This window comes from Hylobates moloch, unplaced genomic scaffold (assembly GCF_009828535.3).
Source record: "Hylobates moloch isolate HMO894 unplaced genomic scaffold, HMol_V3 SCAFFOLD_7, whole genome shotgun sequence".
In the NCBI taxonomy this organism is placed as follows: domain Eukaryota; kingdom Metazoa; phylum Chordata; class Mammalia; order Primates; family Hylobatidae; genus Hylobates; species Hylobates moloch.
Genome location: NW_026652282.1, coordinates 29,301,221 through 29,320,899, shown reverse-complemented (window position 1 = coordinate 29,320,899; position 19,679 = coordinate 29,301,221). Strand labels below are relative to the sequence as shown.

The 19,679-nt window shown below is 36.7% G+C and overlaps 1 protein-coding gene across 1 annotated transcript in view; it reads left to right on the top strand.

Annotated features, from left to right (window-relative positions):
• Positions 1-19,679, top strand: part of DMD (dystrophin) — a 2,251,240-nt gene that overhangs the window by 697,422 nt on the left and 1,534,139 nt on the right. Inside the window, exon 12 of the mRNA XM_032756167.2 lies at positions 16,707-16,857. Within this exon, the coding sequence (XP_032612058.2) occupies positions 16,707-16,857 (151 nt within the window). The remainder of the gene's footprint in view (positions 1-16,706; positions 16,858-19,679) is intronic.

Genomic DNA, 19,679 nt, shown 5'->3' with positions numbered 1-19,679 from the left:
GGATAGTCTCAATCTCCTGACCTCGTGATCGGCTCGCCTCAGCCTCCCAAAGTGCTGAGATTACAGGCGTGAGCCACCGCGCCCGGCCAAGAATCTTTTGCATCCAGCCACGCAGCTTCTTTATGTTTTTGTTACTAAACTGAATTCATGTTTTCAAAATGAAAATAAATGTGTTTGCATTTTAACTTTAATTCTGCCTCGGATAGTTGAAAAATATTAATAATTAAACTGTTCAGCTATATGGATGGAGGACAAAAATAGATCAGGATTTGAAAACAATGACACATTTTCAATTCTCTCATAGAATTCACTATAAAAACAATACTATTTCTCACATTCCATTAAGTAGGAAAATAAATGTTAGTGCATGTTTAATTTTGTGACAAACGAACATTTTCCTTCATTTCTAGTTGTTGGATGGGGGACTTTATATTAGGTACTTTCTGAAATATTTACTGTGAGGTTGTAATTTAAAATTGGACCTCCAAGACCAGGTTGCAGGGTGCAATATAATAACTATGGCAATTAGTGGGAATTTTGAAAAATATACATGACATGCTCTCCTTGGCTTCTTTCCTAGCCCAAGATGTCAGCATACTTCGTGGTGGGAAAGAAGGTGCTGTAAAGAGGAGAATGAACACATTAGTTTTAGGGGAAAAAAAAACTGTATGATTTTGTCAGATCCTTGCCTCACTTCATTCCCCAATGGAAACTACTATATTAGTGCCTAAGATTTATACACATGGTGACACCATCCAGTGTCAGGCTTTGCAGCTGAGTCCAGTAAGGAATACCAGAATTTGGAGGAAAGCAGATCTAGTTACTGAGGCAAGTAGGTAAACTAGGCCAGTAGGGTTTCAACGCCTTCACAGATGCTGAGGGTACACATTCAGAAATTTAGCATGGGAACTAGAGGACAATAGTGATGGATGTACTTGTGGGTAAAGGTGATGAGATAGTGAAAATAGTGACAGCTAAAGTCTTACACCTTTGAGGTGGTAATTGGTTCTATTTGGATTCTGGCTTTAAAGCTTATATTTCACAGAGCACTCATTGAACTTTGATAAACATTATAAATTTTGGGAGTTGAAAAATAGTAATATGCTTCCTGTGGACCATTCATTATTGCCATGCAACAACAACAAAACACTATGTGCATATGTTTGTACATGCACTACTCAAGCTTTTCTTTTAAATGAATGTTGCTTTTCTATATTAAAGCAAGTTTGTCATTTCTTGGACTATAATATATCATAATTTCTGATTCCTATATTTAATGATATGCCATACATTTTTAAAATATCTAGTCATTTTATATGGTCACCATATATTTGAGGGAAAGTGAGTCTCGAAGGTTATTGTGGAGGAGGTGGAGAAAAATCGCCAAACAGAAGTCTCCAGTAATTATCCCTGTTGCAGGAACATCAAATTGAACAACTGTCCACACTAGAAAAGCACCTTCATAAGAGTGAAAAACTAGGTGCATGATCGTAGTACCTGGTTTTTGGGTTGTATCACTGCAAGAGGCACAGAAGAGGGTAGTAAAGGCAATATTCTATCACCTATACCAGCTCTCCCCCATCCATGGCAGCAGTCACATGGCATGACGAGAGAGTCTGTGTGCTTGGGGGAAGGGAGATTGCAGTGATTATAGGACTTTGCATTGAAAATCAGTGCTCCCCTGTCACAGTGGAAACCAACAAAGAACAGAACTCGGGCAAATCCCACAGAGGGAGCATTTAGATGCACCCTAGACAGAGAAGAATCATCCATCCCAGTGGCTGGAACCTGAGTTCCAGCAAGCCTTTTCATCATGGATTAGAGTGCTCTGTGGTTCTAAATAAACTTCAAAGGTAGTCTAGGCCACAAGGACTGCAGTTCCTTTGCAAGTCCTGGTGCTGTGCTGGGCTCAGAGTCAGTGGACTTGGGATACATACAACCTAGTGAGACATTGGCTAGGGCAGCTAAGGGACTACTTGTGCTTCCCTTCCCCCAGCCCCAGGCAGCACAGCTCACAGCTCCAGGAGAGACTCCTTCCTTCCACTTATGAAGAAGAGAGGAGACAATAAAGAGAACTTTGTCTTGCTACTTGGATACCAGCTCAGACATACAATAGGATAGGGCACCGGGCATAGTCTTGAGGTCCCCATTCCAGGCCCTAGCTCACAGATGACATTTCTAAACACACCCCGGGCCAGAAGAGAGCCTGTCACCTTGAAGAGAAGGATCCAGTCCTGGCAGAATTCATGACATGCTGACCAAAGAGACCTAGGGCCCTGAATATTCAGCAGCTGTAGCCAGGCAGTACTTGCTGTGGGTATTGGGTGAGACTCAGAGCTGTGATGGTTTCAGGTGTGACCCAGTACATTCCCAGCTGTGGTGGCTACAGGGGGAGAATCCTTCTGCTTAAGGAAAGGAGAGGTAAGAGTAAAGGGGACTTTGGCTTGCAGCTTGGGTTCCAGTTTGACCACAGTGGGGCAGAGCATCAAGTGAGCTCCTAGGGTCCCTGATTCCAGAGTTTGGCTGCTGGATTCCATTTTCTTACTGCCCTGAAGGGAGAGACTCAGGACTGACAGCATTCACCACAGGCTGACCAAAGTGGCCTTGGCCTTTGAGTGAACATTGGACCTCAGACGGTACTGTCTTTTGTTCAATAGTAGTGTGGGCATGAGGAGAGACACCTCTGTTTGTGGAAAGGGGAGAGGAGTGGGAAGGTCTTTATCTTTTGGGTGGGGTGCTGCCAGCTTAGCCACAGTAGAATAGAGCACCAGGTAGATTTCTTAGGTTCTTGAGTTGATATAGTTTGGACATGTGTGCCTGCTCAAATCTCACGTTGAATTGTAGTAATCTGCAATGTTTGAGGTAGGGCCTAGTGGGAGCTGATTGGATCACGGGGGCAAATTTTTCATAATTTGTTGATACTGTCCTTGCAGTAGTGAATAAATTCTTGCAAGATCTGGTTGTTTAAAAGTGTGGCACCCTCCCTCTCACTCTTGCTCCTGCTGTGGCCATGTGATGTACCTGCTCCTCCTTCACCTTCTGCCATAATTGTAAGTTTCCTGAGGCCTCCCCAGAAGCTGAGCAGATGCCAGCATCATATTTCCTGTACAGCTTACAGAACTGTAAGCCAATTAAGCCTCTTTTCTTTACAAATTACTCAGTCTCAGGTATTTCTTGATAGCAATGCGAGAGTGGCCTAATACAGAAAATTGTTACCAAGAAGTGGGGCATTGCTGTCAAGATACTTGAAAATGTAGAAGCTGCTTTGAAATTGGGTAACAGACAGAAGTTGGATGAGTTTGGAGGGCTCAGAAACAGACAGATGAGGGAAAATTCGGAATGTCTTAGCGACTGGTTAAATGATTGTTACCAAAATGCTGATACTGATATGGACAGTGAAGTCCAAGATGACGAGGTCTCAGATGGAAAGAATGAACTTATTGGCAACTGGAGTAAATGACATGTTATCCCTTAGCAAAGAAGTTGGCTGTATTGTGTCCATGCCCTAGAGATCTGTGAAGGTTTGAACTTGAGAGTGTTGACCTGGTGTGTCTGATGGATTGAATTTCTAAGCAGCAAAGTGTTCAAAACGTGGTGTGGCCACTTCTAACAACCTACGCTCTGATGCAGGAGCAAAGAAATAAGATGGAATATTTATTTTATTTTATTTTTATTGTACTTTGTTTTGAGATACATGTGCAGATCGTGCAGGTTTTTTACATAGGTATACATGTATATTTAACAGGAAAGCAGACCAGAAAGGTTTTGAAAATTTGCAACATGGATATGTGGTAGAAAATCAAAGCCCATTTTCAGGAGAACTCAAGAAGGATGCTGAGCAACCACTTGCTAGAAAAATTTGCGTAACTAAAAAGAAGGCAAGTGCAGATAGCCAAGACAATGGGGAAAAAGGCCTGGAAGGCATTTCAGAGACCTAAAAGGCAGCCCCTCCAATTATAGATCCCCAGGCCTAAGAGGACAGAATGGTTTCCTGGGCCAGGCCCAGGGCCCCAGCTGCCCTGTTCAACCTCGGACACTGTGCCCGAAACAGTCAGAGGAGACAAAAAAGTTCTAGAAAGTTTATTGAATAGGGTAATAACAGAACTTCCCCCACCTAGAGAGAGACATTAAAATTCAAGTAGAAGAAGGTAATAGAACTCCAAGGAGATATAATATAAATAAGACTACCTCAAGGCATTTAAAAATCAAATGTCCAAAGGTCAAGGATAAAGAAAAGATCTTAAAAGCAGTAATCACACACACACACAAAATCACATAGAAAGAGCTCCAGTATGTCTGGCAGCACAATTTTCAGTGGAAAACTTCCAGGCCAGTAGAGTGGCATGACATATTTAAAGTGCTGAAGGAAAAAACTTTTATTCTAGAATAGTATATCCATGAAAATCCTCTTCAAACTTGAAGGAGAAATAAAGACTTCCTAAGACAAAGAAAAGCTGACAGATTTCATTAACACCAAATCTTTTCTACAAGAAATGGTAAAGGGAGTTCTTCAATCTTAAAGAAAAGGATGTTAATGAGCAATAAGTACTCATCTGAAGTAACAAAACTCACTGGTAACAGTAAGGTTTGTTACTATTCTGTTACAAACAGAACATTATAACACTCTGATTATGATGTCTCAACTACGCATATCTTGAGTAAAACGACTAAAAGACGAACCTATCAAAAATAACTGCAACAACTTTTCAAGACATAGACAGTATAATAAGATATAAATAGAAACAACAAAAACAGTCGGGGGATGAAGTTAAAGTGTAGCATTTTTTTTTTATGTTTTCTCTTTGCTTATTTGTTTATGCAACCAGTGTTGTCATGAGTTTCAAATAATGGATTATCAGTTATTCTTTACAAACCTCATAGTAACCACAAATCAAATAATGTACCCAGGTACACAAAAATTAATAAGTAAGAACGTATAACATATAACCAGAGAAAATTACTTTCACTAATAGGAAGACAGGAATTAAAGAGAGAATGAAGAGAAGGCCACAAAACAACCAGAAAGCAAATAGCAAAGTGGGAAGTGATAAGTCCTTAACTTACCAGTAATAACATGGAATGTAAATTGACTAAACTATCCAATCTAAATACATTGAGTGGCAGAATGTATAAAAGAATATAGAGGACACAATGATTTGTTACTTACAAGAAACACACTTCACCAATAGATAAAGATAGACTGAAAATAAAGAGATGGAACAAATATTCCATGCCCAATGGAAATGAAAAAAGAACAGGATTAGCTATTCTGTTATCAGACAAAATAGGTTTCAAGTCAAAAACTATAAAAAGGGACAATCCTGGTCATTGTAGACTGATAAAGGGGTCAATTCAGCAAGAGGACATAACAGTTGTAAATAAATACGTACCCAACATTGGAACACCCAGACACATATAAATCAAATATTATTAGCGTTAGAGAGATAGACCCCAAAACAGTAATAGCCGCTGATTTCAACCCCCGATTTTCAGCATTGGCCAGATAGATCATCCAGACATAAAATCAAGGAAACATCAGACTTATTATGCATTGTAGACCAATTTGAACTAATAGATATTTACAGAACATTTTATCGAACAGCCGCAGAGTACACATTCTTCTTCTCAGCATATGGATAATTTTCAAGGGCAAGCCATATGTTAGGCCATGAAACAAGTCTTAGAAAATTCAAAAATCAAAATAATATAAACCAGCTTTTCTGATCACAATTGAATATATCAAGATATCAGTAGGAGGAGTTTTGGAAACTGTACAAAACGCATGGAAATTAAACAATATGCTCTTGAATGATTGGTCAAAGAAGAAATTAAGAAGGAAACTATAGAATTTCTTGAAACAAATGAAAATGGAATCACAATGTAACCGACACCTATGGGAAGCAGTGAAAGCAGTACTATGAGGAAAGTTTATAACTATAAATACCTACATCAAAGAAGCAGAAGAACTTTCAAATAACTGAATGATACACCTTAAAGAGCTAGAAAAGAAGGAGCAGACCAAACCCAAAATTAGTATGAGAAAATAAATATTACAATAAGAAATAGAGCTGAAATACATTAAAGTACAACAAAATGATATAAAAGATCAACAAAACAAAAAGATGGTTTTTATGAAAGGGTAAACAAAAATGTCAAGTCTTAAGCTTGACTAAGAATGAGATCCAGTCATTTAGACAACGTGGTTGGAACTGGGGGACATTATGTTGATTAAAATAAGCCAGGCACAGAAAAACAAACTTTGCATGTTCTCATTTACTTGTGAGAGCGAAAAAATAAAAAATAAAAAAAAAATAAAAAAAATAAAAAAACTGAACTCATGGAGATAGAGACCAGAATGATGATTACCAGAGGATGGGAAGGCTAGTGGGTCGGGGGGAGTGGGGATCATTAATGGGCACAAAAATATAGTTAGATGGAATGAATATGATCTAATATTTGATAGCACAACAGGATGATTACTGTCAGGCACAATTTGTTGTACATTTTAAAATAACAAAAAGTATAATTGGAAGGTTTGTCACATAAAGAAATGATAAATGCTTGAGGTGATGGATACCCTATTAACCCTAATGTCATATTATGCCTGTATGCCTGTATGAATATATCTCTTGTATCCCATAAATATAAACACATACTATATACCCACAAAAAATAAAAATCTAATTAATAGGGTATTGTGGTTTCTATCATTAAAGTAAACATCATTCTAAGAACAATTGTCTCAAGAGTAACAACTGTAATTTTCCTTTTGTTGAAAGTAATTAAAATTATTAATAACAATCTCTGTATAAAATTCCACCAAGTGACTTTCTTCTATTTTTTTGATATTTATAATCAGTGCCATAAATGACTTTACAATAGATATAAAGTTAATCTCTAAAAAGTTAATTTTAGTTCAGGCAATATTGCATGATTCTGAAGCAGGCCCTGGAGCCAAACTACCTGAGTTCCCACTTTGTCACCTTCCCTTGCTTACCTTTTGACCCAAATAAGCCCACCTGTAAATTGGGGCTAATATCAGTTGCTGAATCTATAGGATTAATTACCATAATACGTCTTTTTTTCTGACACACAATTATTATTTGGTATTTAAAAATTATATTTAAAAGTCTAGAATTCTACAAGATCAAAATTACTCTTTAGTAAATCTTCTTTTTTATTTGTAATTTTTGTGGGTACATAGTAGATCTTTTAGTACTTGTATAAGTCATTTATAAATAAGTAAAGACATGTTTGTACATCCTGATCCTTTGTCTCCATGTTACCTCTGTGCATCTGGTTCATGTTAACCTTGACATGTCATGTTGCCTGGATACAGCTTTCCAAATATTTGCCACTTGTGAGGACCCAAGGGCTAAAGTAAAAATTATGGCTGTGTCCTGGGCAGTGGGGTGGGGTGAAGGCACAATCGTTCTCAACCCTGGATGTTCATTCGAATTACCTGGTTGGATAGTTTCTTAAAGAGCCAATATATGGGCTCCATTCCCAGATATTCTGATTGAATTGTTGGGATATGGGGCTGGGACGACATTTTGAAAAGTGCCGTCAGTGATTCTAATCAATCAGTACCTTTTTATATTAAGGCATTGTTTATATAAATTCCACTAATTCACCTATCTGTGGATAGGTTGAATAAAAGCCGGACCTTAAACATTACCTCTATTAATAACTTTCTTTTTTTTTTTTTTTAACCTATCTTGGATTTCTTTTCTTTTTTCTCTCTATGTTTTATTATTTTTATTATACTTTAATTTCTAGGGTACATGTGCACAACATGCAGGTTTGATACATAGGTATACATGTGCCATGTTGGTTTGCTGCACCCATCAGCTCATTTACATTAGGTATTTCTGCTAATGCTATTCCTCCCCCAGCCCCCAATACCTTTCTTAATAGAGAATGAAACCAAAACTGACTCAAGGTTGATTTTAAAAATTATTTACGTAGATGACAGCATTCTAGAAGCATTTAGTTGCATATAAAGAGTTGTTAAACTGAAACCAAAACTAATCTATCTGTAAGAACCACTTTGCCAGAATTTTTGAGCCATAATTTTGTTATTTTTATTGATTTTTTAAAGACGGAGGTTTGTTCTTTCACCCAGGCTGGAGTTAATTCGTGCGATCTCAGCGCACTGCAACCTCCGTCCCCCCCTGGGTTCAAGTGATTCTCCTGCCTCAGCCTCCTGAGTAGCTGGGATTAAAAGGTGCTTGCCACCACGCCCAGCTGATTTTTGTATTTTTAGTAGAGAAGGGGTTTCTATTGGCCAGGCTGATCTTGAACTCCTGACCTCAGGTGATCCGGCCACCCAAAATGCTGGGATTACAGGCCTGAGCCACTGTGTGCAGCCTGAGCCATCATTTGGAGTAAGTAAATAAATCAATTCCAATTTTCATCAGTACAATTTTAGTTTCTAAATGGTATGCATTTAAAAGTAAAAACATGCATTAAAAATTAAGTTTCTCTAATTTGTACTGGTATCCCTTCCTTAAATCATATTATAGAGGTTTTATTTCCGGCTTAAATCATGTAAGTGTATTTTACATGTAAAACATGTTAATTGAACATCACTGGTAGTTCTTTTCTAATCTAGACTTTCATTATAATACATTACGTCCTTTTATTAGTTGTATTTTTTTAAATTGAGGATTGTATATATGCCAATAACTGTGAATTTCAGGGAATTGGGCCTGAGAGCCTGTCTTCCTAAAGAGCTCACACCTCTTGGTAATTTGTAAGTTTTAATTGTAATCCTCTAGGTTTTATAAAGTCTACCCATTTATGCCTTTATTAGTTAGTGTCTAGCATATGATTATGTTTTCGTAATATGTGTTATACATTTTATAATGTATTTCCATAAAGCACAAAAAATGCTGTTAGGACCATCAAATACAGGCTGAAATTAATGAAAACATGTACTATTTTGAATTTATAAATTTGTATATGTAAAATTCAAAAATTGCTATTAATGTTTATTACTAGATTGCTAAACTTAGGATATCATTCCTCATAGACATTGGAGGACAAAATAAATTGTTATGGATAAGTACTTGCATATAAGGATTCACGGATATTGGTAATTAATTATCTGTCGTTTTATAGCTGTGCTGTCCAATATTGCAGCCACTAGTTAAGTGTAGGTAAATTAAAATTATTATAATTAAATATAGTTAAAAGTTCAGTTTCTGAGCCTTACTAGCCATACATATTTCAAGTGTTCATTATTTCCACCTGACTAGTGTCCATTATATATGTCTATGTATAGTGCACACGTAGAATATTTACATCATTTTAGTAAGTTCTGGACAACACTGGTTAAAGAATAATTGCCTTCCTTTTTTTTTTTTTTTTCTTTTGGAGACGGCGTTTCACTCTGTCACCCAGGCTGGAGTGCAATGGTGTGAACTCAGCTCACTGCAACCTCCGCCTCCCAGGTTCAAGCAATTCTCTTGCTTCAGCCTCCTGAGTAGCTGGGACTACAGGCGTGTGCCATCACTCCCGGCTAATTTTTGTATTTTTTAGTAGAGATGGGGTTTCACCATGTTGGCCAGGATGTTTTCGAACTCCTGACCTTGTGATCCGCCGCCTCAGCCTCCCAAAGTGATGGGATTACAGGTGTGAGACATCGCGCCCAGCTGCCTTCCTACATTCTAACAGAGTGTCTGTGAAGCAAAGCTGGCATTCCGATTGAATTCCTTTATGTTCATACAGAACGTTTTCATGTCAAGGGGTGGGATTCCAGCTCTCTAGTAAAATCATTTGAAAAATACTATTTCTTAGAATGCCATTTACTGCAAATGACAAAAAGGCCAACTCAAAGTGACTTATACCATTGCTCCTTAAAATGTGATTCATGGATCCTAAGCATTGATATCCCTTGGGCACTTGTTAGAAATGCAGAATCTCAGGCCCCAACCCAGGCCTACTGACTTAGAATGCATAGTTTGACACTCTCCAGGTGATTCATAGGTACATTAAAGTTTGAGAAACACTGGGTAAAATCATAAGGATGTGTGTTATCTAACAATACATCAAAAATGGCATTGACGCTAGAGACCATTAAGTCTGTAACTCCATGTTGCCAAAGTTTCAAGTTCTTACAACTTATCTGTTTTGCTAGCCCCTCTCTATTCTCAGATGATCTGAATGATTGGAAGTTTACTATAGCAGTTCCTAGTATCATGTCCCGATATGCTTTTGGCTATACCTACTGTCAGGACCATCTCCTGCCCTATACTACTTTATTCTAATTCCACTACCTCGGCTCTCTATTCCCAGTCATATATGTATACTCCATTCACCTTTTGCTTCTACTTTCCTGTCTAAATGACCACTTGAAGGATATAAAATGAAACCTGGAAAAATGCAAACTTTTTTTTCTATCTGTTGATGGTAGATTTTTATTTTTTGAATTTGACAATTTTTCCAAATTTATTTACATCTTTCGAATGTTAGCTGGAAATAAGAAACTCCTTTCTCATTTTCATCTTGTTTTAAATTGAACTATATGAAGCCATTTTCATCAACCAAGAAATTCAAATATCAGCAATTTCATATGATCTAATACAATATTTTGCCCATGAAAAAAATAAAATCATGCAAAGGTAAGAGCACAGTCTTGGGTCACACAGGGTTTGTGATTTCTATACTGGCTTCATATGCCACTGTGCCAGCTCCTTAACCTACCACTATCCTCAGAAATAAAATAACAATAGCTAGGTGCGGTGGCTGATGCGTGTAATCCCAGAACTTTGGGAGGTCGAGGCAGGAGGATAGCTGGAGTCTAGGAGTTCAAGACCAGCATGGGCAACATAGGGAGACCACATCTATACAAAAAGAGTTAAAAATTAGCCAGGGAAGGTGGTACACCTGTAGTCTCAGCTACTCAGGAGGCCGAGGAAGGGGGATCATTTGGGCCTGGGAGGTCAAGGCTTCAGTGAGTTATGATTGTGCCACTGTACTCGAGCCTGAGTAACAGAATGAGACCCTGTCTCAAAAAAAAATAATAATAATACCAGTATTATAAATACTTACCTTGGTAAGGTCATGTAAAAAAAAAGTTGAATAAATGTTAGCCAATGTATTTTTAAACTAATATTAATGACACTTTAACCGAGAGGTTAACCTCCCCACTTCCTGAAGTCACCTCTTTATTTAAACCACCTTTGGGAAAAAGGACGTTTGTGTCATGAAGGCTCTTAAACTCACCATCTGATATCAGTGCCTCCTTGAGTTTTGCTTCTTCCTCTGGTTCAGCCTTGCCATGGACCACTACTCACTTCCTTGCTAGTCTCACTGAGCTCCAGCAACAGCTCTCTTCCTCTTTTATTCCAGTTCTAGGGTTGCTAGGTCAGTTGTCTTTGCTGTTAGGTCCTGGCTCCTTCACTATCGTTTATTATTTTTCTCCCGACCCTTTACGTAAATGCGTAAGTAGTCCACTGAGCGAAACATATTTGAGTGTGTTCTATCTTTCCTGCCAATAGTATGCAGCATCCACACACACACTCAACAGACCCAACTTTTATATTTTATTGATTTAAATGCTATCAATTTCTAAACATTGTTTTTTAAACCTTACTTTAAATTGACAGATAAAATTGTATATTCATCATATACAACATGATGCTTCTGAGTAAATATATATTGTGGAACAGTTGAATCTAGCTAATTAACATCTGCATTACCTTCCATATTTATCATTTTTGTGGTGAGAATATTTAACATCCTCTCTCTTTACATTTTTCAAGAGTATATTTTCATTAGCTGTAGTCACCATGCTGTAAAATAGATCACTTGAATATTTTAACTGTGACTATATATCCCTTGAAAAACATCTCCATACCTCCCCCTTCCCCATAACCACCTCAGCCTCTGGTAATCACTATTCATTCCCCACTTCTGTGGGATCAGCTCTTTTAGATTCCACATGTAAGTGAAATGAGGCAGTACTTGTCTTTCTCTACTGGCTTATTTCACTTAATATAATATCCTCGAGGTTCATCCGTGTTGTTGCAAATGACAGCATTTTATTCTTTTTCATGGCTGAATAGTATTCCATTGTATATATGTGTACCACATTTTCTTTATCCATTCATATATTGGTGGATATTTAGGTTGATTCCATATCTTGGCTATGAATAGTGCTGCAATAAAAATGGTAGTGCAGATATTTCTTTGACATACTGATTTCATTTCCTTTGTATATATAATTCATAGTGGGATTTTGTATCATACTGTAGTTTTGTTGTTCATATTTGAAGGAGCCTTCATACTGTTTTCCATAATGCCTATACTGATTGCCATTCCCATTTACAGTGTGTAAAGGTTTTGTTGTTTGTTTTTTTTTTTTGATTTGTAATTTTTAACTTTTGCAGGTACGTAATACATGCCTTTTTCCTAAATCGTTATCAACATTTATCTTTTTTCTTTTGGATAGTAGCCATGCTAACAAAAGTGAGGTGATAATCTTTTTTTTTTTCTTTTGGCAAGGATATCGTTAATTACTATTATATTTTAACTTTTAAGTGCAAGGATACATGTAGTTTTGTTACATGGGTAAACTTGTGTCATGGAAGTTTATTGTACAGATTATTTCATCACCAGGTATAAACCTAGTACCCATTAGTTATTTTGCCTAATTCTTTCCTCCTGCCACTTCTAAACTCCCATAGGCCCCATGTCTGTTGTTCCCCTCTCTGTGCCCATGTGTTCTCATCATTTAGCTCCCACTTATAAGTGAGAACATGGAGTATTTGGTTTTCTGTTTCTGCATTATTTTGCTAAGGATAATGGCCTCCAGCTTCATCTATGTTTCTGCAAAGAACATAATCTTACTCTTTTTTATGGCTGCATAGTATTCTATGGTATGTATTTACCACATTTTCTTTATTCAGTTTACCTTCGATAAGCATTTGGGTTGATTGTCTTTGGAATTGTGAATAGTGCTGCCATGAACATACGTGTGCATGTGTCTTTTTGGTAGAACGATTTATATTCCTTTAAGTATATACCCAATAATAGGATTGCTGGGTCAAATGATAGTTCTGTTTTGAGGTCTTTGTGGAATCACCACACTGTTTTCAACAATAGTTGAAATAATTTACACTCCCACCAACAGTGTATAAGTGTTCCCTTTTCTTTGCAAGTAAGCTGATACCTCATTGTGGTTTTAATTTGCATTTCCCAGATGATTAGTGATGGTGAGCATTTTTTCATATCTGTGTTATCCATTTGTCCTTTTTATGATAAATGTCTATTTTGGTCTTTTGCCTATTTTCAATCAAGTTATTTGTTTTCTGGCTGTGGAGTTGTTTGAATTTCTTATATATTTTTATATGAACCCCATCAGATATATAGTTTGCAAATGTTTTTCTCATTCTATTGGATATCTCTTTACTCTGTTAATTTTTAATTTTAATTTTTATTTTTTTGCTGTGCAGAAATTTTTCGTTTGGTATAAGTCTTCAGTCTATTTTTGCTTTTGTTGCTTGTGCTTTTAAAGTCATATTCAAGTTATTGTCCAAATAATTGTGATGAAGCTTGTCTTCTATGTTTTCTACTAATAGGTTGATAGTTTTGAGTCTTACATTTATGTTTTTAATCCATTTCGAATTGGTTTTTGTATGTGGCAAGGGATAAGGGTCTAATTTCATTCTTCTGCATGTAGATTCTTACTTTTCCTGGTAGCATTTTCTGAAGAGGGTGTCCTGTCCTCACGGTGTGTTCTTGACACCCATGTCAAAAATCAGTTGAATGCAAATGCATGAATTTATTCCTGCGTTCTGTATTACGTTCCATTGATCAGTTTTTACGCTAATACAATGCTGTCTTGGTTACTATGGCAGAATTTCTTCTAGTTGCAGCCTTTGACCTTAGTGGGGAAATCAAAAACATCCTTCCAAAGAACAATATTATTAGTGGTTCCATATTGATCGAGTATCTTCTGGTTTTTTTTTTATTGGTTAACACTATCGTATATGGAGATACTAAGAGACTCCTGGCAAATGCCCATAGTTTTCTAATGTAGTCCTACTTGCCCAGCATTGTATAGGATGAACTCAGTTGAACATTTGTGCTCAGGTTCTGTATGGTAACCCCTTTCTCTGTCTGTGGATTCAGCAGCATGAGGAGGCAAATATGAACAGGGGTCATCTCAACTTCTAGTTTAAAGTAATCATTTTTGAGTTTCTTATAACTCAAAATGTTGAAGAGGTAGTTCAAAAAAATGTTGAAGAGGTAGTTCACAGATAAGGGATAGAAGTCACAAGGTGGAGAAAGATGGATAAATTAATATTTAGTTTAATGCAGATGAGATAATTACATATGGAAGTATTTATGAGTGAGTACACACTCACACATCCACTTCTTTATGTTAACCCAGAGGTCCTGTAAGCTACAACACCCTAGAAGCAAAGAGCATACCTAGCAACAGGATCTTGGGTTCCAGTAACATTCTCCAAAAAAAAAGAAAAAAGGGAATGTAGAAAATGAGCCTGGAACATTTGTTACTGTCAGAAAGTAAGAACATGCTCAACTCCACGGCCCCGCCCTAAACAAAAAACATGTTGATGGGATGTGTCAAAGAAGCCAACTAAGAGACTTCCCAGTGTCCAAAGCTGGAAGTATTTGAGAAAAATCCAAAGCAAAAACTAGTATTGAATTTAGCCCAAAGTATCAAATAACTATACATGAGTCCATGCTATATAAATAAGTAATTTCATAAATAAATGGAGAAATAGAGACAAATCTCCAGTGCAGAAAAAACTCCAAATAACTTATGTAACTTCTCTGCCCACACGGGGAAGGAATATAACTCCCCACTCCATGGGGGCTGTGTATAGTGACTTTCTTATTAAAAAAACAGTGTAAAAAGAGGGGGAAAGAGTAACTTTATAGTGGATAAACATGACACCTATTACTTTAGCCAGGTGGTCAAAGTTAACATTCATCAGTCACGTTGAGAGTATATATGCTTGATAAAATGTGATTAAAATGGCCCATTACTTCTGTGGTCTTTCAAAAACCCCAGTTTAATTATGAGGAAAAAAAAATTAGACAAATCCCCACTGAGAGAGGCATGCTACAAAATACCAGTTTGGCCAGCACTTTTAAAAACTGCCAGAAAAATTCTGAGAAACTATCATAGCCAAAAGCAGATTAAGGAAACAGGACAATTGAGTGTAACATGGAATCCTTGGAGAGATACTGAAATACAAAAAATAGTTTAAGGAAATCAGAATATAATATAGACTCCAGCTAATAATAATGCACAAATATTGGTTCATTAATTGTAACAGATGTTCCAGTAATAACATAAGATGTTAATAAAATGGGAGACTGAGTGCAAGTTATATGCTAACTCTTTGTATTATAATCTTATCAATTTTTTGTAAATCTAAAACAGCCAAAAAATTAAATCTATTAAAAAACACTCTCAGCTATGTGTGCACTTTGTGTGTTTAAATGTGATGATTAATGGAACTTCCAGGAAGGATTTTGGAGTAAAATTATGTATTCAAAATAATATATTCCTAATTCAAATTATATTCTCCTTATAAGATCAATGTTCAGAATATAGTTTTGAAAAATGCTTTAAACATGATGTTTATAAAGAATATTTCCCTTAAAAATAACCATTAACACTTCTCATTTACATCTCAAATTTTGGTTGAATTAAAGAATGAACATTAATGTGTTTTCAACCTCAACATAAAGTTGTGTAATTAATAGGCAAAACATTATCCATGTCCCTGATGCTGGAATTGTAATTGAGAACGTTTGAGAACCTGGATGTAGAGCTTAGCGCTTGGCTGTGAACCTAGGCCTTTGGACTTCAAATTCACTACCCAGCCCACTATTTTCTATATCTATGTGGGTAAAAAGCACCCTCTCACTTGCCTATTTCTGTGTATCAAATGATGTCCAAACTTAATGGGTAATAACAATGTATCATTGTGTCATGATTCTGAAGACCGAGAATATAAGCAGGGCTCAGCCAGGTTATTTTATATTACCTGTGTTATAGATGGGGTCACTACTTTGGCTGCACTGAGCTGGAAGCTCACTTCTAATACAATATTTCATCCTCCAGAATCACTCCTATATGGTCTCTAATGATTCGGTAGTGTAGCCTGGCCTCCTTTACAGCATGGAATCTAGGCTTCAAGAGAGGAAGAAATACAAATGTTGCCAGTTCTTTTATAGCCTACACTTGGAATTGGTGTGGTGTCAGTTATGCCACATTCTATGGTCAAAAAAAAATCACAAGTCCAGATCATATTCACAGGGATGGAAAATAGACCTCATCTCTTGAAGGGAAGAGTGACAAAGAATTTGTAGCCGTCTTTAACCACCACACATACTAAATAATGAGAATGTAAACGAACAACTGCCAAAATATACTACTAAGTCAATTATTAGATGCTTTGCACTTCAGTTAGCATGTTCACATTTAGTTGGCTATGTGAAACTTTTTAGAAATCAGGATTTGTGAACTCTTATAGGTCTGAGAAATAATAGTTCCAGGGGTGACTGGTAGTGGGCTTTACTTACATCCTTCTCAATGTCCAATAGATGCCCCCAAATGCAAACATTCCATATATTATAAATTTTCTTGTTTTACATTGTGATGTTCAGTAATAAGTTGCTTTAAAAGAGGTAATAATAGACTTCTTTCAAATTTTCAGTTTACATAGAGTTTTAATGGATCTCCAGAATCAGAAACTGAAAGAGTTGAATGACTGGCTAACAAAAACAGAAGAAAGAACAAGGAAAATGGAGGAAGAGCCTCTTGGACCAGATCTTGAAGACCTAAAACGCCAAGTACAACAACATAAGGTAGGTGTATCTTACGTTGCATGCTTTCTACTAGAAAGCAAACTCTGTGTATATTCCCTGTACACAGTAACGCAGATGACATGGTTGATGTGAGAGAATTAAAACTTACAGTCAGCCATATTTTAAAAATTATTTTTACCTAATTGTTTTTGCAATCTTTGTTGCAATGGCTTGAATAAGTCCCCTCCAAAATTCAGCTGATTGTATTAGGAGATGGACTATTTAAGGGTGAATAATCCGTCAGGGCTCCTCCCTTAAGAATAGGATCAAGTACCATCTAAAAGAGGCTTCACACAGTGTTCTCCTATCTGTTGACTCTCCACCATGCACTGCCATGTGAAAACTCTGTGAAAAGGCCCTCACCAGATGCTAACATCTTGATCTTGGATTTCCCAGACCTGAGAACTGTGAAAAAATAAATTTACATTCTTCCTAAATTACCCCAGTCTCAGTTATTTTTGTTATAGCAGCACAAAATGGATTAAGACATTTGTTGTTGCTTTTTTAAAAAATACAACATAGCTAGGCTTTTCGTATTTGGAAAAGAAATCAAACATATTTGTGGATGAGAACAACGCAGGGTATGTGATTTATTAAAAATTTGCTTTCCTGGAAGACAGACTTCATATGGATTGCTTGTAATGCAAATTTAAATAATAAGGCTATGATTTTTTTAATGTAATTTTACATTCAATTTATAGTAACTTGAAGCCGGCCAAGCTTGATGATAAATGAGGGTCTGAAGCATTGCTTTTCTATAAAATATGACATTTTTTAAATGTTAATATTTCCATATTTTTTCTTCACTTTACTTGTACATTTCCAGTTACACTCCCTTGCCGCCAGAAAGCATTTGTTTTTGTTTCTGTGACTGAGACTTCTAAAATAATATTTCTTATCCAAAATTACGAGGGTGCTTTATTTTAATAAATGCCATAAAATATTACAATTAGCTCTGAGTTTTATTGTTGAAATAGTCTCCTGCTCAATTCATGAGGAAACACACACACACACAAGATCCTTTGTAATCATCCCAGGATTAAGGTTGCCACATTTAGCAAACAATAATAAAAGAAGCCTACCTAAATGTAAATTTCAGATAAACAACAAATCATTTTCTTAGTGTGTGTCCCAAATTGTTCATTGTTTATCTGAAATTCACATTTTGCTGAGTGTCTTTTATTTTATCTGGCAACTCTACTTATGATCTGTGGTTGTTGGATTTATGGCTTTGAAAGGGAATATCTGCTCCTTTACCTCATATTTCCTAAATCTGCCTTTTGCCCAACTTAATTCTCCTTTTTATAACATTCAGTCATATATATCTTTTCAGTTCTTCCATGCAAATAAAAGATACATTTATTTCTAAGTTCTAGAGTTTTTTTTTTAATTTTTTTATTATTATACTTTAGGTTTTAGGGTACATGTGCACAATGGTGCAGGCTTGTTACATATGTATTCACGTGCCATGTTGATTTCCTGCACCCATTAACTCGTCATTTAGCATTAGGTATATATCCTAATGCTGTCCCTCCCCCCTCCCCCAACCCCACAACAGTCCCTGGAGTGTGATTTTCCCCTTCCTGTGTCCATGAGTTCTCATTGTTCAATTCCCACCTATGAGCGAGAACATGCGGTGTTTGGTTTTTTGTCCTTGCGATAGTTTACTGAGAATGATGTTTTCCAGTTTCATCCATGTCCCTACAAAGGACATGAACTCATCATTTTTTATGGCTGCATAGTATTCCATGGTGTATATGTGCCACATTTTCTTCATCCAGTCTATCGTTGTTGGACATTTGGGTTGTTTCCAACTCTTTGCTATTGTGAATAGTGCCGCAATAAACATACATGTGCGTGTGTCTTTATAGCAGCATGATTTATAGTCCTTTGGGTATATACCCAGTAATGGGATGGCTGGGTCAAATGGTATTTCTAGTTCTAGATCCCTGAGGAATCGCCACACTGACTTCCACAATGGTTGAACTAGTTTACAGTCCCACCAACAGTGTAAAAGTGTTCCTATTTCTCCACGTCCTCTCCAGCACCTGTTGTTTCCTGATTTTTTAATGATGGCCATTCTAACTGGTGTGAGATGATATCTCACTGTGGTTTTGATTTGCATTTCTCTGATGGCCAGTGATGATGAGCATTTTTTCATGTGTTTTTTGGCTGCATAAATGTCTTCTTTTGAGAAGTGTCTGTTCATGTCCTTTCCCCACTTTTTGATGGGGTTGTTTGTTTTTTTCTTGTAAATTTGTTTGAGTTCATTGTAGATTCTGGCTATTAGCCCTTTGTCAGATGAGTAGGTTGCAAAAATTTTCTCCCATTCTGTAGGTTGCCTGTTCACTCTGATGATAGTTTCTTTTGCTGTGCAGAAGCTCTTTAGTTTAATGAGATCCCATTTGTCAATTTTGGCTTTTGTTGCCATTGCTTTTGGTGTTTTAGACATGAAGTCCTTGCCCACGCCTATGTCCTGAATGGTATTGCCTAGGTTTTCTTGTAGGATTTTAATGGTTTTAGGTCTAACATGTAAGTCTTTAATCCATCATGAATTAATTTTTGTATAAGGTGTAAGGAAGGGATCCAATTTCAGCTTTCTACATATGGCTAGCCAGTTTTCCCAGCACCATTTATTAAATAGGGAATCCTTTCCCCATTGCTTGTTTTTGTCAGGTTTGTCAAAGATCAGATAGTTGTAGATATGCAGCATCATTTCTGAGGGCTCTGTTCTGTTCCATTGATCTATGTCTCTGTTGTGGTACCAGTACCATGCTGTTTTGGTTACTGTAGCCTTGTAGTATAGTTTGAAGTCAGGTAGC